The following is a 20223-nucleotide window of genomic DNA, read 5'->3' as shown; positions in this document are numbered from 1 at the left end:
CTGCAGTGGCACAGGGACAGTGCTGTGGTGCAGGTTCCAACCCTGGCCCTGAACTTTCACAGGTGTGACCAAAAAAGATTTAAAAAAAAAAAAATAGAAGCTACAGAAGGGGAGAAAATATTTGCAAGTCATATATCTAACAAGGAACAAGTCAGAAAATATTCTCTTACAACTCAACAATAGAAAGTCAAGTTCAAAAATGGGCAAAGAATTTAAAGACAATTCTCCAAAGAATTTATACAAATGTCCAATAAGTACATGAAAAGATGCTCAATATCATTAGTCATTAGGAAATCAAAACCATGATGAGATACCACTTCAAACTTGCTAAGACAACTGTAATTTTTTTTTTTTTAGCCGTGCCCGTGGCATGTGGAAATTCTCAGGCCAGGGATCAAACCTGTGCCATAGCAGCAACCCAAGCTGCTGCAGTGACAATGGATGGTGTAATTTTTAAAAATAGATAATAACAAGTCTTAACAAAGATGTGGAAAAATTAGAACCCTTATATACTGCTAGTAAGGCAATAGAAAATGGTATAGCCACTTTGGAAAACAATTTGACAGTTTCTCAAAAAGAATTACATAGAATGACCACATGAACCAGAAATTCCACTATTAGGTATATACTCAAAAGAATTTAAAACAGATAATTTAAACAAATACTTGTGCACGAAATGTTGATAGCTACACTATGAACAATAGCCAAAGGCAGAAATAACTTATATGTCCATCAACTAATGAACAGATAAACAAAATGTGGTATACAGGAGTTCCCGAGTGACCTAGCAGGTTAAGGATCTGGCATTGTCACTGTACGGCTCAGGTTTGATACCTGGTCTGGGAACTGCCACATGCCATAGGCTGCAGCCAAAAAAAAAATGTGGTATACAATGAAGTGTTATTCATTCATAAAAAAAAAATAAAGTACAGATAAATGCTACAATGTGAACGGACTTCAAAAACCATATAAGTGAAAGGTGTCAGACACAAATTATCCTATGTTATGTATGATTCCACTTCTCCAAAACATTCAGAGTAAGAAAAGCCTTAGAGACAGAAAGCAGATGAGTAGTTGTCAGGAGTGAGGAATAAGAGGAAACAGAGGAGTTCCCGTGGTGATGCAGTAGAAACGAAACCAAAGTAGGAACCATAAAGTTGTGGGTTCAATCCCTGGCCTTGCTCAGTGGGTTACAGATCTGGTGTTGCCGTGAGCTGCGGTGTAGGTCACAGATACAGCTCGTATGTGGCGTTGCTGTGGCTGTGGCGTAGGCCAGCAGCTTGTAGCTCCAATTTGACCCCTAGCCTGGGAACCTCCATATGCCACGGGTGCAGCCCTAAAAAAAGCAAAAAAAAAAAAAAAAAAAAGGGACTAGAGAGTGACTATTTAATGGGTACAAGGTTTCCTTTTGGGGTGATGAAAATGTTTTGAAACTAGATAGAGGTAATGGTTGCACAACACTGTAAATGTATAAAATGCCAATAATATAAAAATGCCAAATGTATAAAATGGTTACTTTTAAGTTATGTGAATTTACCTCAATAAAAAAAAAGAGTGGAGGATCCCATTATGGCTCAGCAGATTAAGAACCTGACAAGGTGTCTGTGAAGACGAGGGTTCAACCCTTGGCCTCGCTCAGTGGGTTAAGGACCTGGTGTTGCTGCAAGTTGTGGCACAGGTCGAAGATGCAGCTCGGATCTAGTGATGCTGTGGCTGTGGTGTAGGCATGCATCTGCAGTTCTGATTTGACCCCTAGCATAGGAATCTCCGTATGTCACAGGTGCAGCCATAAAAAGGGGGAAAAAAAAAGAATTAAAAGCAGGTATTCACACAAAAACTTGTATGTAATTGTTTATAGCAGCATTATTCATAATAGCCAAAAAGTGAAAACAACCCAAATGCTCATCAGCTGATAATAAACAAAAATGGTACATGCATACAATGAAAAGTCATTCAGCCATAAGAAGAAATGAAGCACTGCCACATACTTCACATCCATGAACCTTGAAAATGTTAGCTAAGTGAAAGAAGCCAGACACACAAAGGCCACATATTATAGGATTCTATTTACATAAACTGTAAAATAGGCAAATTCATAGAGACAGAAAGTAGCTCGGTGCTTGCCAGAGAACAGGAGCAGATAACTGGGACTAACTGATAATAGGTATGGAGTTTGTGCTGGGGTAATAGAAGTGTTCTGAAATTAGATAGTGGTGAAGGCTGCACAACATAGTTAATGTGCTACAAACCACTCAAGTGTATATATTACAATAGTGAATTTTATATAATGTAAAGAATATAAAATAAGTAAAAATAAAAGAATTATCTCCTCACAAGAGTACATATTAAATATAAAGACACAAGTTAAAAGTGAAAGGACAGAAAAGGATGTAACATGTTAACAATCAAAAGAAATCAGGAGTTCCCATCGTGGCACAGTGAAAACGAATCCGATCAGGAACAATGAGGTTTTGGGTTGGATACCTGGCCTTGCTCAGTGGGTTAAGGATCCAGTGTTGCCATGAGCTGTGGTGTAGGTGATAGACACAGCTCAGATCTGGCATTGCTGTGGCTGTGGCGTAGGCTGGGGTAAAAGCTCAGATTAGATCCCTAGCCTGGGAACCTGCATATGCCACAGGTACGGCCCTAAAAGGACAAAAGACAAAAATAAAATAAAAATAAAATTAAAAAAAAAAACAAAAAACAGGAGTTCCCGTCGTGGCACAGTGGTTAACAAATCCGACTAGGAAACATGAGGTTGTGGCTTCGATCCCTGGCCTTGCTCAGTGGGTTGAAGATCCAGTGTTGCTGTGAGCTGTGGTGTAGGTTGCAGACGCGGCTCGGATCCCGAGTTGCTGTGGCTCTGGCATAGGCTGGTGGCTACAGCTCTGATTTGACCCCAGCCTGGGAATCTCCATATGCCACAGGAGTGGCCCTAGAAAAGGCAAAAAGATAAAAAAAAAAAAAAAAAAAAAAAAAAAAACAGCAAAAGTTGTTACATTAATGTCAAAGTGGGCTATAAGAAGACTATTTCTAGAAATAGAGGATTATTTTACAATGATAGAGATAATGCATCAAGAAAATATAACAATCCTAAATGTTGATATTACTTTCTTTTTTTGCTTTTTAGGGCCATACCCACTGCATATGGAAGTTCCCAGGCTAGGGTTCAAATCGGAGCTGTAGCTGCTGGTTTACACCACAGCCACACAGGATCCAAGCCACAGCTATGACCTACATCACAACTCACATGGCAATACTGGATCATTAACCCACTGAGTGGGGCTAGGGATTGAACCCTCATCCTCATGAATCCTAGTTGGGTTTGTTACCACTGAGCAATGACAGGAACTCCTTCTATTACAAATAAAAGCACTTTACATGGTATAAAAACTAATAAAGCTACAAATAGAAACAAACAAATCTACAATTATACTTGGTGATTTCAACATCCCTGTCAATAATTTATTGAAGTAGACAGAAAATCAGTAAGGATATAGAAGACTTGAACACCACTGTCAACCAACTTGACCTGAATGACATTTATGAGATACGCCCAACAACAGCTGAATATTCTTTCACATGCAAAAGGAACACTTACAAAGATGGACCATATGCTGGGCTATAAAAACAACTCTCAGTAAATTTAAAGGGTTTGTATGTTTTATTCTTAATATGAACAAGTAGTGGTGGTAAGTGGGGGTGGGAGAAGATGGAATAATCCCTTAAAGGGAACATTTGGAAATGCATGCAGCAGAATCTGGTTGTCACAATGACTTGGGGGCTCCACTGAAGACAGTCTAACATGACAGTGAGGTTCTAATCCAAAATACCAATAATGGCCCAGAGCTTCCCCACAGTGTCCACTGAAAAGTGTTATTCTAAACCAGTAAGGAAATCCAGAAACTAGAGGGATTACATGTAAAAAGTTATCTATGTTATATATAGGTCTCAGCTGTCCAGCTGCTATACTCCTACCTCCAGAGAAACCAGAAATATAATGTGAGGAAAATGAGAAAATATTTGTCCAGTGTTTATATGACTAGAAATAAATATATAGGTAATTCATGCAACTACTAACACTTCTGTTTAACCATAAGCTTTCACAGAAGTAATTTATCAAACATATTAATGAAGTTAGAATAAATGTTCAAGAAAAAACTACATTTTTTTGTCTTTTTAGGGCCACATCTGCAGCATATGGAAATTCCCAGGCTAGGGGTTGAATGGGAACTGTAGATGATAGCCTGCACTACAGCCACAGCAAGTGGGATCCGAGCTGCATCTGCAACCCGCACCACAGCTCATGGCAATGCCGATCCTTAACCCATTAAGCAAGGCCAGGGATTGAACCCGCTCCTCATGGATACCAGTTGTTACTGCTAAGCCCCAACGGGAACTTCAAAAAACAACCTCTTTTCGAAAAAAATGTTATAAAAATAAATCTCTTCCCTACTTCTTTAAAATAAAGCAATTTCTTTCCTATGTAAATTAGAGATAATAGACAAATACAGACTAATGTACCTCTCAGTACATGGTATTGGTTTCACTACTGTAAGCATCTCACCTTATGAGCTGCAAAACTTGATTCATTTTTTTCTAGGGCTCTTTTTGCATACTCCAGGGCTTCATACACCAAAAGCTTTTTCTCCTCTTCTGAGGTTCCACTAAGTTGAGCTATATCACGTGATGCCCGTGCCAAACGCCACAGTAACTCTGCATCTTCACTAATTTGAAATAAATATAAAACCACCACCATTTTAGCTCACATTTAAAAACTGTTGAAGGTCACATCACTAATGAATACATATGGTCTTTGAAGTCAGTATATAGCAAGCAACATGATATCAACATCCATTACTCACAATGTTAAGTTTATTATTTTCTTTTGCACAAAAACTTTACTAAAATTTCCCACAAAATATCCATATTTTGTTAATACATAAATATTAACTTACCTATAAAATCTAAAACACTAACTTTTTTAGAAATATCTTTGTATCTGAATTCTCTAAATACTTGCCCTAGAAAATTCTACATACAACTTGAGGCTTGATTTCAGTGGCACTGTGCTTCAGACAACTCACTAACTGGTTCAGAGAGTATAAAATACATATATTTATATACAGGATCATGCTCTATAAAACAAAATGCTGTATCCATAGCTCCAAATTCAGTACCTGGCACCAACAGGTATATGAAAATAATCTGTTAATGAATGAATGATTAAATATAAATGTAATATCTAAATAAATCCTATCTTTGAGTGTGTCATCCATGCCATGATGCCTAGAATATTTAAAGTAAGGGCTTTGGATTTCTTGAAGGTCTGCTACTTAAATATAATTATATCCAATTTGAAATGACTAATAAATAAAATAGAAACCAAGATTAAGAGTTATAAATATTGGAGTTCCCTTGTGGTGCAGTGGGTTAAGGATCTGGCATTGTTACCACAGCGGTTCAGCTCACTGTTATGGCACAAGTGTTGGATCCCTGGCCAAGGAACTTTCACATGCTACAGGAATGGCCAAAAAACAAAAACAAAAACAAAAAAAACAGAGAGAAATATTTCTTTAAAAACTAACCTTAAATTCCTTTTTATTAAATTTCTCTTTAAGCCTACTCTATTATACATTTCTTAACAAAAATGGTATTCATATAAAATTGAACAAAAATAAAGGTAGCAATAGTATAGTTATAATTCAATGAATATGAAATAACTACCTTATAGTTTACTTTTCAAGTAGTTACTGAAATGACTATAAAATGCCTAATCAACTACCTCAGGTTATTGAGGGGACAATGGAAAAGGATATTTAGGATATTTCCATAGATACTTAAGAAGTAAAACTGATGGGCCTTGGGGGGGAAATGACCTGATATTTTCAGTTTAAGAGATGAGGTAGATTAGTGATCTGGAAATGCCATTTAGCCTAATTTGACTTATTTTGTTGGGCTGAATCTCCCTCCACCTCCATCCCCCTCCACCCAATTGAGTGCATATTAATATGCTGAAAAAACATGTAAGCTAATAATAAAAAAATAAAAAGGAGGTATTTTTTGTTCCTTTATGAGACTGTGCGCTACAATGATACACAGATACCATTCAATGGTGGCACAGAATCAACCTGACTCATTTGAATTGAATCTTAAACCAATAAGAAATTAATTTAGAAGAAATGAGAAATATACAATATAGATAAATAAGATAAGCATCTATTCAATGACTACTTTGCCTTCAAAACAAAGTAACAAAATAAAAAGAAAATTTCAACATTCAACTAGAATAAGTAGAGCCATATTTTCTAAATCAATGAGATACATGTAGTGTTTTTGAGTCATTTAACATAAGAAAAAATCATACTATAAATTAAACTCTAAGAAATATTATTTTAAAGTAAAAACTTCGAAAAACTATAAAAATTCCAAGCACCAAAAATATTTTAATTGATTAAAAAAAAAAATTCCAGGAAACTGCAAACCCAAGCCTATCATACATAGCCCACCTTTCCTTGTACTGGGTTAGCAACTGGTAAAGTTTTTCTGTTTCTCCACTTTCATATAAGTAGTCTGCTTGTTCAAGGATTTCTTCAACTCTAGTGACTATAAAAGAAAAAAGGACACAATAAAGGATGTCTTCTCAAGCTAGATGGCAATAATTCTAAGAAACAAATACTTTCATAGAGAAGCAAAATAAATTAGATACAAAAATCGTCTATAAAGATCAGAAATTCTGAAGAATCTAGATGTAAGTGTACTAGAAATAAGTATGAAGCTATCACACACAGTGATTTATGGAAACTATGGAAAATAATTAGAAACATATGGTAATGACTAAATATGATACATTTTAAAAAATGAAAAAGGTAATTTTCTGTGAGAAATTCATGGTACCTAACCCTCCACACAAAGCCTTTGCTGTTACTGCTGATATTAAGTACAAATCCATTGCAGACAATAATAAAATCTACTTACAGCACTGAAAGTTATTTTGCATGAACTGCACCATACTGTTTTTTTTTTTTTTTTTTTTTTTTTTTGTCTTTTGCCATTTGTTGGGCCGCTCCTGCGGCATATGGAGGTTCCCAGGCTAGGGGTCTAATCGGAGCTGTGACACCAGCCTATGCCAGAGCCACAGCAACGCGGGATCCGAGCCGCATCTGCGACCTACACCACAGCTCACGGCAACACCGGATCGTTAACCCACTGAGCAAGGGCAGGGATCGAACCCGCAACCTCATGGTTCCTAGTCGGATTCGTTAACCACTGCGCCACGACGGGAACTCCGTGCACCATACTGTTTTAATGGATGCTATGATCTAACTTACACAGACATTTGTTATGGAAAGAGTCAAATCTGCCATCAAACATTTAGATTAAGCTAACCAACTACACAGAGGAACTGAAACTTTGCTCATAGGCACTATGCTCCAACCAACTCATTAATGAGTTTAGATAGTACAACAAAACCCATAAACCTTATAGACAGTGTAATGCTCTAAAGAAGTTGACTAGTTACTAAAAAAACCAAAACATCTGAATTTCAGATATTCTAATTGTTACCAAGGAACATACACACTTAATTTTGTCTTCTATAAGAGTGCTGTATTACTTAGTCCTATGTATAAGCCAATATTCCGATGTGTTAAGTTTGCTTTAATTAATCACAATGTATTTCAGGTTAAAAAGTTTTTTTCATTGAAATATAGACAGCTGGTATACAGTACTATATTTTAGTATTTATAGGTACACTAAAATTTTATGAAAAATCAAAATCTAGACCAGTAAGAAAAAAAAACCCATAAATTTGACATAACTATGTAAAGTAAGTTAAAATCATCATGTAATTATACTAATTTAAGAAAAATTAAATGACAACAATAAAGAAACTCTAAAATTAAAGATTTTTTTCCTCTTTAATTCTACTTCAGTCTGGTTAGGTGCTATAGTTTAGTAATATTCTCATGGCTAGTTGATTTTTTTAAGTTTGCTTTCATTCTATTTTATATTTTTAACCAGTGGCTGATTCTATATCATTGGGTAATAAAAACCCAAAGATTATTTAAAAAGAGTAGGCAGTAGTCTCATCATTCTTAGTTGATATCTGTGGCAGGCAGAAAAATGGCCTCAGACATGCCCACAACTTAATGTCTGGACCTGTGAAAATGTAAGATTACCTGGACAAAAGGGAATTAAGTTTGTAGATGTAATTAAGGTTGCTGATTAGCTAACCTTAAATAGCTAAAGTATCTTGGATTAGCCAGGTGAGTCCAATATAATCACAATCATCCTTAAAGGTGGAAGTGGAAAGCAGAAGAAAAGCACAGTTGGTATAACAATGGAAATAAGGTTAGATGCAATCACTTGGGAATTCTTAAAAAAAAAAAAAAGTATCATCCAATACCTGGATGCTAAATAAAAAAGTTGGAGGGCTGAATAAACAGGGGAGTAATTCTAATCCATTTCCTTTTTCCGACTTTTATGAATTCAGGTTTATTCAAAAGTTTGATATACAATCCTAAACTACTACCTCTTAATAACTTCAGAATGGTAGTTTTAAACAACTTTAAACAACTTCTAAATTTCCCAAAGTTTTCCTCCACTCTTCTTCAGGAGTCAGCTTTACCTTTATAAGGTCTGCAATACCATTCTCTCCCAGAATACAAGGAACCCTAAGGAATATTTCTTCATTTATTCCCTAAAGGTCCTTACTTATGGTGGAAACTCTTCTAGATTCTTAAAAATGTCTTCTGTTAAATCAGCTACTGATAGGCCAAAGGCCCAATTAATATAACCTTTCCTTTTAACCATTTCATAGCCATAGGTCACTTCTTTGCGGAAGAAAGATCTCAGGATTTTTATCTGTTCCTATACTTGAGTTTAGACCCTGCAGAGGAACACAGAAATGTTAACTCCGCTCCACAAAGGTACAGTTGAGACTCCATGCTTCTTCAAGGATCCGTAGTTTTCAGGGTGGATAGCAAGCCTTTGGCCAATAAAGAAACAAAAATGACTAGAGTTCAGATTATAGCTACTTCCAATAATATGATTTTTGGGAAATGCACTCAACTTTCAAGGTACATAAGTTAAGATATCCACTGGATTGGAAAATACTATCAATTTGAAGTCAGGACTATATCGGGCAATAATGAAAATCATTAATTTAAGATGGGCGTATTTTACCTCACTACATCAAAGTGAGCTTCTCTTTTTCCTGGGCATGTACCAGCTATGACAATTACTAGGCTGGAGTCTGCAGTGGCAAGACAGTCTTTGCTGGAAACAAATCTGGCATTTTCAAGAAAAAGCTGCCATATGGAAGCTCCAGTGTCTCACCGTTCAGTTTGCCTTCATCAGTACCCAAAAAGGGAAGTTCATCACTCCAGCCTTTTAATAAAATGCTGTTAGCACAGGCCATGCCAACCAATGCAGTTCCTTAATGGAGATCTCACTGTGATGAATGGTTTCTTCTGAAGTGAAATTCTTAATAAGTTCACACTTGACAGTAGCCATCTTGGAAATGGGGATCAAGGGGCTGGCCATCCCTGAGCAGAATGTGTGAGCCTGGCTGGGACACAGAGCCATCTCTTCTGGGCAAAGGAGATTTGCTCCTATGGTGCTTACTCCCTGGCTGATCCACAGGACTCGTGCAGCCCATTTCGCTGCCACTCACTTAAGAGGTTGGAGGAAAATGGAGGAAAACCACATCAAAGTTCCTTGAGGTGCAAATTCATAAACAGTTGACGGCTTGACATCCCCTTACCTCTACTACTTTGGCTGTGCAAGGCCGCACATCAGATCATGTAGGCCTCACAAGCCTTAAAATGTTATTTTTAATTTATTAAATATGCAATAATTTTCTGTCATTAGGACACTTCTGAAAAAACCATGATCATTAAGGCTATAAATAATCTTGATTATGCCTTTCAAACTGCAGTATTTTGTTGCTTAGGGGAATACCAAGTCTTTGCACTCATTTCTGTAATGAAATGGTACTAAAGCAGAGTGAAACAAAGTGTGACAGATGCAAAAAGAAATAAGAATTTAAATCTCTGTTCTTGTACACTGAAGAAGTTTAACTTTGTGAGCTTCCATTCAAAAATTAATATAATGGAACATACATAGAAAAATCTTAAAAGTGTAACCTCTGGGCATAGCTCTCAAAGATGCTTTAAAAAAACTACATTGTAATTTAAAAATATGGCTTGTCCTAGCGACTCTTAAGATTTCTGTGAGAGTTAAAGTTATGGTGAAAAGTCTAAAGAACTTTAAAAAGCCAAGTTGTAAATAATCGCCAAATATGTCATTGAACCAGTGACAAAGTCCTCTACTGTGTCTTTCATGAAAATAATACATTATTTAAAAAAAAGTAGCAATTCAAGTATCTACTTTTTGAAAATGTAAAGACAGTCATGGATAAATGAAATCAACAAATAACTAGCAATTTTTAACTAATGTTCTCAAATTCTTCATCTACTAGAATTTTAATACCATCTATTCAAAATCAAATCTCTTCTTTCCTTAATCACCTTCTTAATGTTAACAAGTGGGGACTGGAGAGTTCCCACTGTGGCTCAGTGGTTAACGAACCCGACTAGTACCCATGAGGTCCCGGGTTTGATCCCTGGCCTTGCTCAGTGGGTTAAGGATCCAACATTGCTGTGAGCTATGGTGTAGGTCACAGACGCAACTCGGATCCTAAGCTGTCGTGGCTGTGGTGTAGGCCAGCAGCTACAACTCTGATTTGAACCCTAGCCTGGGAACCTCTGCATGCCAAAGGTGAAGCCCTAAAAAGACAAAAGACAACAAAAAAAAAGTGGGGATTGGGAGTCACTGCTGTGGTTGCAACAGGATCTTGGCAACCTCTCTGCAGCACCGGGACGCAGGTTCTATTCCCAGCTGGCACAATGGGTTAAAGGATCCCGTGCTGCCACAGCTTCAGCACAGATCACAACTACACCTAGCATCTGATCACTGGTCTGAGAACTCCATATGCCACAGGGTGGCCAAAAATAAATAAATAAATAAAAGTAGAAATGGTGAAAAACAAAAAGGATTGTTAACTAATGAATTAAAAGTTTTCCTTTAATAAACTGAAATTTTGGCTCTGTATACATATACAACTGGTTTAACTAAATTTAGTTTTTAAATTATAGCAAGTCTTAACATGTTTACATATCTATAGTATGCTAAATTAAAAATCTGATAGAATTTTTCTATTTTTCAACCAGTTATTTGATATTTAGTACCAAATTACATTCTGTTTTTAAATATTTCTAAAAATATGTCCATCTCAAAGTAACTGGGCCTTTCTTAACTACATCAAGGAAAATGTAACACCTTGAATTAAAGAAAGAAAAGAATTACTGTATCATTATAAAGCAAAGGTTAACAAACTTTTCCATAAAGATCTAGAGAGTAAATATTTTAAGGTTTTGTGGTGCAATATATTGTTTTTCCCCCTCCTACATCCTACAGCCTTTCAGAATTGTGAAAGATACTCTAAACTCAAGGGTCCTGTAAAACTATAGTGTTAGTAGAGTATTTCTCACTGAAGGAACTCTTCCTACTAAAAGACATTTTATACAGAGAGAGAAAATAGAAAAACTAGATTATTATATATATTTATGGATAAACACACATATGCCTATATATATGAGACTGACAAGTAGAGAAAAGCAGAAAATAATCTAGCCTATAGTATGTTATTTGCATTATCTATTCTAACTATAAGTGTTCCTGATGTTTAGCTTAGGCTTACCTTTGGCTGTGGCATGAACCACAGAAGACTGGAAAAGGACTTGATAAGTTTCAAAACCCAAATAAGACAAGGCAGAGATTAAAAGACTTCTTTTGAAAGCTCCCGTGTTTCCCATCACCTTTGGAAAGAATTATAGTCAGTTATCAAACTTAGAAAATTTGAAAAAACTGTTACCCCAAGCAAAACTTAAATCAATTTTCTCGCACCCCAAAAGCAATCAATCCTAAGAATATTGGAAGTTCAAAATTTACTTTATCAAATTCTTCAGTAAAACTATTTTGCATAATTACCTTATAGAGCATATGCTGTTAAGAAAAGATTTTTTTTTTGGCCACGCCCACAGCACGTGGAAGTTCCTGGGCCAGGGACTGAACTCACGCCACAGCAGTGGCCCAAGCCACTGCAGTGACAGTGCTGGATCCCGAACCCGCTGAGCCACAAGAGAACTCCAAGAAAAGACTCCTAACAGCTAGTGGTGGTAACTTATCTAACAATCACAGTTATGGTAAGTGCTGGATTGGAAGGTCTATATTTTATTTAAGGAAGCATGGATACTACAATTCCTTGAAATAAAATAACTATATAATTAATATTAACTTTAAGAACAGACTAATGAAAAATATCAAATATGGTAATTACATATAGAAAATATACATGGCTTTAAATAAACATATCTTCAAATGTGATCCATGAAATGCAGTTTTAAAATAAACAGTGAATAAAATAAAGAGAATATCCAGACAGATTTAGAAATTAATTTTCAGAATTATAGTCAGAATTCTCAAGACCAACGGCAGGAAGTATATAGATATTACTCCAGCAATTCTTCCCTTTTCTCACAACAGTTTTTCTTTTACCACATAACATCAATTTTTTCCTTCCTTTCAATTTATTCCCATCTGTATAAAAACAAGCTGTACTATCTTTGTAAGGTGTAATTGTTCCCTTCTAAAAACAAAACAAAAATCTTCTTTTTGATTTCACATCTCTCTTTAGTCTTTTTTCCAAATTCTCTTTTCAGCAAAATTCTCTCAAAAAGTTGTCCAGGGAGTTCCCATTGTGGTGCAGCGGAGGCACATCCAACTAGGAACCATGAGGTTTCCAGTTCAATCCCTGGCCTTGCTCAATGGGTTAAGGATCCAGTGTTGCTGTGAGCTGTGGTGTAGGCCAGCGGCTGTACCTTCGATTAGACCCCTAGCCTGGGAACCTCCATATGCCACGGGCGTGGCCCTAAAAAGATGAAAAGACAAAAAAGTTGTCTGGAACTCTGTCTCCACTTCCTCTCTTCCCATTCTCTTATGAACTCACACAAATCACACATTTATCTCCAGAGCCCCACTAATGGCATTCTAGTTAAGGCAACCAAGGATGCTTTTTCCTAGTAAACTCTCATCTTACTTGACCCATCAACAGCATTTGCCAGCTGTTCACTCCCTCCTTAAAAAAAAAAAAATAAATGGACATTTAAAGAAAAAATTTTAAATGTCCCTTTATTGAGATATAAGTGACAAAGTTAACTGCATGTACAATGTGTTGACATATATGTAAATCCATAAAACCATCACTACCATCAAGAGGATGAACATAACCATCAATCACCCAAATTTCTTCATACCTTTTTATAATTCATCCAACCCCTTTCCTCAGTACTTGCCGTGTTCTCTGATTCTTGAAACACTCTTCTCTGGGCTTTTGGAATACTACTCTCTTAAATTTACGCCTGTTTCAACAACTGCTCCTTCTCTTTACTGGGGTCTTCATCACCAAAACCTCACTGCCCAGGTGTGTACTGGGCTTAGTCCTAGACCTTCGTTTCTCTATTCCTATCATTTTGGTGACCTTACTTTGTTACATGGCTTTAGATGTCATCAACAAGCCAAAAATTTGCAAATTTAAAAACTCCCAGATGTCCCCTAAACTTCAGAATCATATATCCAGCTGTCCAAACATTTATCTCCTCATGAAATATAACATGCATCTGAAATTTATCAGCCCAAACAGCTATTGTTTCCCTCAAATCCATTCCACTTAATCTTTCCTTTCACAGTAAATGGCAACTCTAATTTTCTAGTTGTTCAGGTTAAAAAAAACAAAACAACACAGGAGTCCCTTCATGGCTCAGCAGGTTAAGGATCTGGTGTTCTCATTGCTGTGGCTTGGGTCACTGCTATGGCCCAGGTTCGATCTTTGGCCCCAGAACCTCTGCATCCAAGGGTAAGGCCAAAAGAAAAACAAAACAAACAAACAAAAAACCTTGGCATCAGTCATTCTCAATTCTTAGTCTCTCACAACCCCCATCTGAACCACTTTTTAGCTTCTCATAAGTATCTAAGGTAGGAATGAGGAATCCAATATATTATAATTTGCTGAGTGCTTTACTTTCTTGAGCATGAAGATTTAAGATACTGCAGACAGGGAGTTCCTGTCATGGCTCAGTAGAAACGAATCAGACTAGCATGAGGATGTGGGTTCAATCCCTGGCCTCAATCACTGGGTTAAGGATCAGGCATTGCCATGAGCTGTGGTGTGGTTGCAGACGTGGCTTGGATCCTGCATTGCTGTGGCTGTGGCTGTAGCCGGCAGATGTAGATCCCATTCAATCCTTAGCCTTGGAACTGCCATATGTCACAAGTGCAGCCCTAAAAAGCAAAAAAAAAAAAGATATTGCAGATAGCTGGATTCAAAACACATCAACAGCAAAGCAGCAAAACTAAATTTGACACAGAAACATTTTTAACACTTAATTTTCTGAATTTATTCATATCTACCAAAGAGAGGGAATGGTGTGGGTATGTGCATATGGTGGTAGTGGTACCTAGAAAAAGAAGAGGAAAAAGACTAAGATTTTTCAGTTAAGTCTCCTAATAATAACCCCAGATCCTTAACCTGCTGTGCCATAAGAGAATTCCAATTATACCAATTTCAAGCTAGAAGCATATGGAAATTCCCAGGCTAAGAGTTGAATAGGAGCTGCAGCTGCCAGCCTACACCACAGCCACAGCAACACCAGATACTTAATTCACTGAGCAAGGCCCGGGATTGAAATCATCCTGATGGATACTAGCGGGATTTGTTACCAGTGAGCCACAACAGAAACTCCCTCAAGCTAGAAGGAATTAAAAAACAAACAAACAAACAAAAAAAAAACCTCATCACTCTATGGAAAGGAATGTGTCACTAACCATCTCCTGGTTTTTTTCTCCTAACTTCCTGCCAGCTCCTCCTCCTCTTAAATTTTGGAATTCCTCTTCCTTTCAATACCCACATCAAAGCTATCGTTTAGGCCCACTAAGTTTACATCATTAATATCCTTTTATTGCATCCACTTACTTAAACTTATTCCCATTTCCATGGCTACCACTAAAGTTCAGACTACCACATATCTCACCTGTCCTACAGCAATGATCTTATTTGATCTCCAGCATCCACTCTAGCCTATATCTACTCTTAAAATTAGACAAGTTATTTTTTAATGGAAATCAGATCATATGAATTCTTCACTTAAAAGGCTTCTATGGTTTTCTATAACCTCTAGAATAAAATAACATTTAACATGGTCTACAAGGTTTTCAGAATCTAGTTGTGGTAGGTAGCCTCTAAAATGGCCCTAAATGGGTCCTGGTTCAAGATGGCAACACTTGATGCTGAACATACTTCCCATAGACACAACAAATCTATAGCTAAACAATTTCCTCTTAAAGAAAACAATTTCCTCTTAAAGAAACCCCAAAACTAGCTAAGTGACTCCTCCACATCAGGCAATGGAGGAAAAATCCATATCAAAACAGGCAGGAGAGACCGACACAAATTTTTCCTATAAACTAACCCTTTCATGTGGAGACACACTACTGGAAGGGAACACACTGATGGATTTAACATGCGTATATAGAACATTCCATCCAAATCAAATGAATATACATTATTTTCAAGTGTACATGGAACATTTTCCAGGACAAATCATGATGTTAGGACACAAAACAAGTATCAATAAATTTAAGAAAATTTAAATCATATCAAGCATGTTTTCCAGCCACAATGGTATGAAACTAGAAATCAGTTATAACAAGAAAACAAGAAAATTCACATTTATGTGAAGATTAAGCAACATGCTACTAACAACCAATACATCAAAGAAGAAATCAAAAGAGAAATTAAAAAAAAAAAAACCTTGGAGTTCCCGTCGTGGCGCAGTGGTTAACGAATCCGACTAGGAACCATGAGGTTGCGGGTTCGGTCCCTGCCCTTGCTCAGAGGGTTAACGATCTGGCGTTGCCGTGAGCTGTGGTGTAGGTTGCAGACGTGGCTCGGATCCCGCGTTGCTGTGGCTCCGGCGTAGGCCGGCAGCTGTAGCCCCATTCAACCCCTAGCCTGGGAACCTCCATATGCCGAGGGAGCGGCCCAAGAAATAGCAACAACAACAACAACAACAAAAAAAGACAAAAAGACAAAAAGACAAAAAAAAAAAAAAAAAAAAAAAAAAAAACCTTGAAAAAACTGAAAACAGCAATACAGAATATCAAACTCTGTAGGGTGTAAGAAAAGCAATTCTAAGAGGGAAGTTCATAGTGACAAATGCCTACATTAAAAAACATGAAAGATCTTCATTAAACTAACTTTATACCTCAAGGAGGAAAGAAAGAGAAGTTCCCATTGTGGTGCAGTGGAAACAAATCCAACTAGTATCCATGAGGATGTGGGTTGGATCCCTGGTCTCGTTTAGTGGGTTAAGGATTCGGCATTGCCATAAGCTCTGGTGTAGGTCACAGACATGGCTCAGATCCTGTGTTGCTTTGGCTGTGGTACTGTGGTATAGGCTGACAGGTGTATTCCAATTCAACCCCTAGCCTGGGAACTTCCATATGCCATGGGTACAGCCCTAAAAAGCAAAAAAAAAAAAAAAAAGAGGCAAGGAGGGAAGGAAGGAAGGAAAAACAAAACCCAAGATTAGTAGAAGGAAGGAAATAAAGATCATAATGGGGAAAAAATGAAACAGAGACAAAAAGGACAATAAAAAAAAAAGATCTGGATTTTGTTTATTTTCCTAACATGAACAAAATAGACCAACACATTTAGCTAACTCACCAAGTAAAAAAGAGAGGACTCAAATAAATAAAATTATAAATGAAATAGGAGACACTACAACTGATACCACAGAAGTACAAAGATCATAAGAGACTACTATGAATAAAAATACACCAACGAATTGAACTACCTAGAAGAAATGGACAACTCCTAAAAACATACAACCTGCCAAAACTGTATCATGAAGAAATAGAGAATCTGAATAGACCAATTACTAGTAAGGCAAGTGAATCAGTAATCAACAGCCTCCCAACAATAAAAAGCCCAGGACTAGATGGATTCACTGGTAAATTCTATCAAACATTTAAAGAATTAATACCAATCCTTCGTAAATTCTTTCAAAAATGTAAGAGGAAAAACTTCCAAACTCATTTTATGAGGCTAGCATAACCCTGATACCAAAGCCAGACAAGAACATTTCAAGAAAAAAAAAAAAGTACAGGTTAATATCCCTGATAAACATAGATGCAAAAATCTTCAACAAAATTAGCAAGTGAAATTTAACAGTACATTAAAAGAATTGTTAAGCCAAAATCAAGTGGGATTTATTTTAAGGAATCAAGGATGACTCAATATCTGAAAATCAACCTGACACACATTAACAAAATGAACACCAAAAATCATATAATCATCTCAATAGATGCAGAAAAAGCATTTCATAAAATTCAATATCTATTTATATTAAAATTCTGAACAAAGTGGGTATAGAGGGAATGTACTTCAACATAATAAAGGCCATAAATGACGAGCCCATAGCTAGTCAAAGGTAAAAAGCTAAAAGCTTTACCTCTAAGATGAGAAAGACAAGAATGCTCTCTTGCCACATTTATTCAGCATAGTCTTAGAAGTCCTAGAAATTCCCGCTGTGGCACAATAGGAGTGATGGTGTCTCGGGAGCACTGCAACACAGGTTTGATCCCGGGCCCTGTGCACTGGGTTAAGGATTCCACATTGCTATAGCTGCAACTTAGGTTGCAAATGCTCTTCAGATCTGATCCCTGGCTTGGGAACTCCATATGCTGAGAGGCAGCCAAAAAAGAAAAAAAGAAAACAAAAAAAAAAAAAAAAAAAAAAAGGAAAAGAAAGAAAAAGTAAGTCCTAGCCAGAGCAATTAGGCAAGAGAGAGGGGAAAAAAAAAAAAGGCATCCAAATTGGAAAAGAAGTAAAACTGTCAGTATCTGCAGATGGATGACATGATAGTATACACAGAAAAACCTAAAGACTCCACCAAAAAACTGTTAGAAATAATAAATGAATTCAGTAAAGTTGCAGGATATAAAATTAAAGTACAAAAATATGTTGTTTTTGTATACTAACGGCAAACTATCAAAAAGAAAAATTAAGAAAACAATCCCATTTACACCAAAAAGAATACCTAAGAATAACTTTAACCAAGGAGATGAAAGACCTGTACATGGAAAACTATACAATGATGAAAGAAACTGAAGAGGATACAATGGAAATATAGTCCTTCCTCCTGGTTTAAAGGAATTAACATTGTTCTTATTTTAAATTTTTTATTTTTTATTATAGTTGATTTTCAATGTTGTGCCAATTTCTGCTCTACAGCAAAGTGACTCAGTCCTACATATGTATACATATCTCTTTTTATATATTATTTTCCATCATGGTCTATCCCAGGAGATTGGATATAGCTCCCTTTGTTATGCAGTAAGACCTCCTTGTCAATCCATTCTAAATGTTATATTTTTCATCTATTAATCCCAAACTCCCAGGCCATCCCACTCCCACTGCCCTACCTTTTTTTTTTTTTTTTTTGTAACAGGAGAACTTACTTACAAAACATAAAACAACTGTATCAATGAGTTTCCATCATGGCTCGGCAGTAACGAACCCAACTAGTATCCATGAGGACGAGGGTTCAATCCCTGGCTTGAATAAGGATCCAGTGTTGCCGTGAGCTGTGGTGTAGGATGCACACGCGGCTCGGATCCTGCGTTGCTGTGGCTCTGGCATAGGTCGGTGGCTACAGCTCCGATTCAACCCCTAGCCTGGGAACCTCCATATGCCACGGGAGTGGCCCAAGAAAATGGCAAAAAGACAAAAAAATAAAAAAAGAAAAAATAATAAAAAAAGAAAAGCTTATTGAAGTATTTACAATGTTGTGATAATTTCTGCTATACAACAAAGTGATTCAGTTACACATACAAACATACATTCTTTTTCAGATTCTTTTCCCATATAGATTATCACAGAATATTGAGTAGAGTTCCCTGTGCTATAAGTAGATGCCTGTTGGCCAGTCATTCCATATAACACATGTGCTTATGCCAATCCCAAAACCCCAATCCATCCCTCCCCTCAACCTGTCCTCTTTAGTAACCATAAATCAATTTTCAAAGTCTGTGAGTCTGTTTCTGTCCTGTAAGTTCATTTGTATCCTTTTTTTTAGATTCTACACATGATGTTTGTCTTTCTCTGTCTGACTTACTTCACTTAGTATGATAATCTCTATGCTAGTATGATAATATCTAGGCGGGACAACGCTGGATGCTTAACCTACTGCACCATAAGAGAACTCCCTGAAAAGACATTTTTCCGAAGATGACATACAGAGGCCAACAAGTACATGAAAATGTACTCAACATCACTAATAACAGGGAAATGCAAATCAAAACCATAATGAAATCTCACCTCACATCTATTAGAATGGCTATTACCAAAAAGACAAGATATAACCAGTGTTGAAGAAGATCTGAGAAAAGGGAACTCTTGTGCACTTTCACTGGGAATGTAAACTGGTGCAGCCACTATGGAAAAGAGTATGGAGGTTCTTCCAAAAATTAAAAATAAAACTTCAATATGACCCACCAACTCCACCTTTGGGTACTTACCCAAAGGAAATGAAAACAATAACTTGAAAAAACATATTCACCTCATGTTGTACTGCAATATTATTTATAATTGCCAAAATACGGAAGCAACATTTCCCAGTGAATGTACAACAAACTGTGATACACACATACACAATGGAATATCTTTCAACCATTAGAAAAAAAGAAGAAATTTTCCATTTGCATAAACAAGCACCTTGAGGGCATTATGCTAATGGGAAATAAATGAGACAGAAAAAGACAAATAGAGTATAATCTCACTTACATGTAGAATCTAAAGAAAATCCAAACTCATAGACAAGAGCTTGGTAGCTGCAGAGACAGGGGAAAGAGGTGGGTGAAATGTGCGAAGGTGGTCAAAAGATACAAACTTCCAGTTGTAAAATAAATACATCCTGGGAATATAATGTACAGCATGGTGACTATGGTTATAATAATACTGTACTATATGTATGAAAGTTGCTAAGAGTAAATCTTAAAAATTCTTGGAGTTCTGTTGTGGCTGAGAAGGTTAAGGATCTG

General features: G+C 36.6%; 1 protein-coding gene and 1 pseudogene across 7 annotated transcripts in view; both read right to left on the bottom strand.

Annotated features, from left to right (window-relative positions):
- RMDN1 (regulator of microtubule dynamics 1) overlaps positions 1 to 20223 on the bottom strand; it is a 41302-nt gene that overhangs the window by 17381 nt on the left and 3698 nt on the right. For all 7 annotated transcript variants that reach the window (XR_001308147.2, XR_001308148.2, XM_021089160.1 and 4 more), the window contains exons 2-4: positions 11765 to 11882; positions 6510 to 6606; positions 4568 to 4727 (exon numbers count right to left, since the gene is read on the bottom strand). Coding sequence is in view for 5 of the 7 variants with exons in the window: in XM_021089160.1 (XP_020944819.1) it covers positions 4568 to 4727; positions 6510 to 6606; positions 11765 to 11882 (375 nt within the window). In the remaining 2 variants the exon portion in view is untranslated. The remainder of the gene's footprint in view (positions 1 to 4567; positions 4728 to 6509; positions 6607 to 11764; positions 11883 to 20223) is intronic.
- LOC102163988 lies at positions 7052 to 10676 on the bottom strand (annotated as a pseudogene).

This window comes from Sus scrofa, chromosome 4, assembly GCF_000003025.6.
Source record: "Sus scrofa isolate TJ Tabasco breed Duroc chromosome 4, Sscrofa11.1, whole genome shotgun sequence".
NCBI classification, from domain to species: Eukaryota; Metazoa; Chordata; class Mammalia; order Artiodactyla; family Suidae; genus Sus; species Sus scrofa.
Note: the sequence above shows the minus strand (reverse complement) of the source record. Positions and strands in the feature narration are given on the sequence as shown.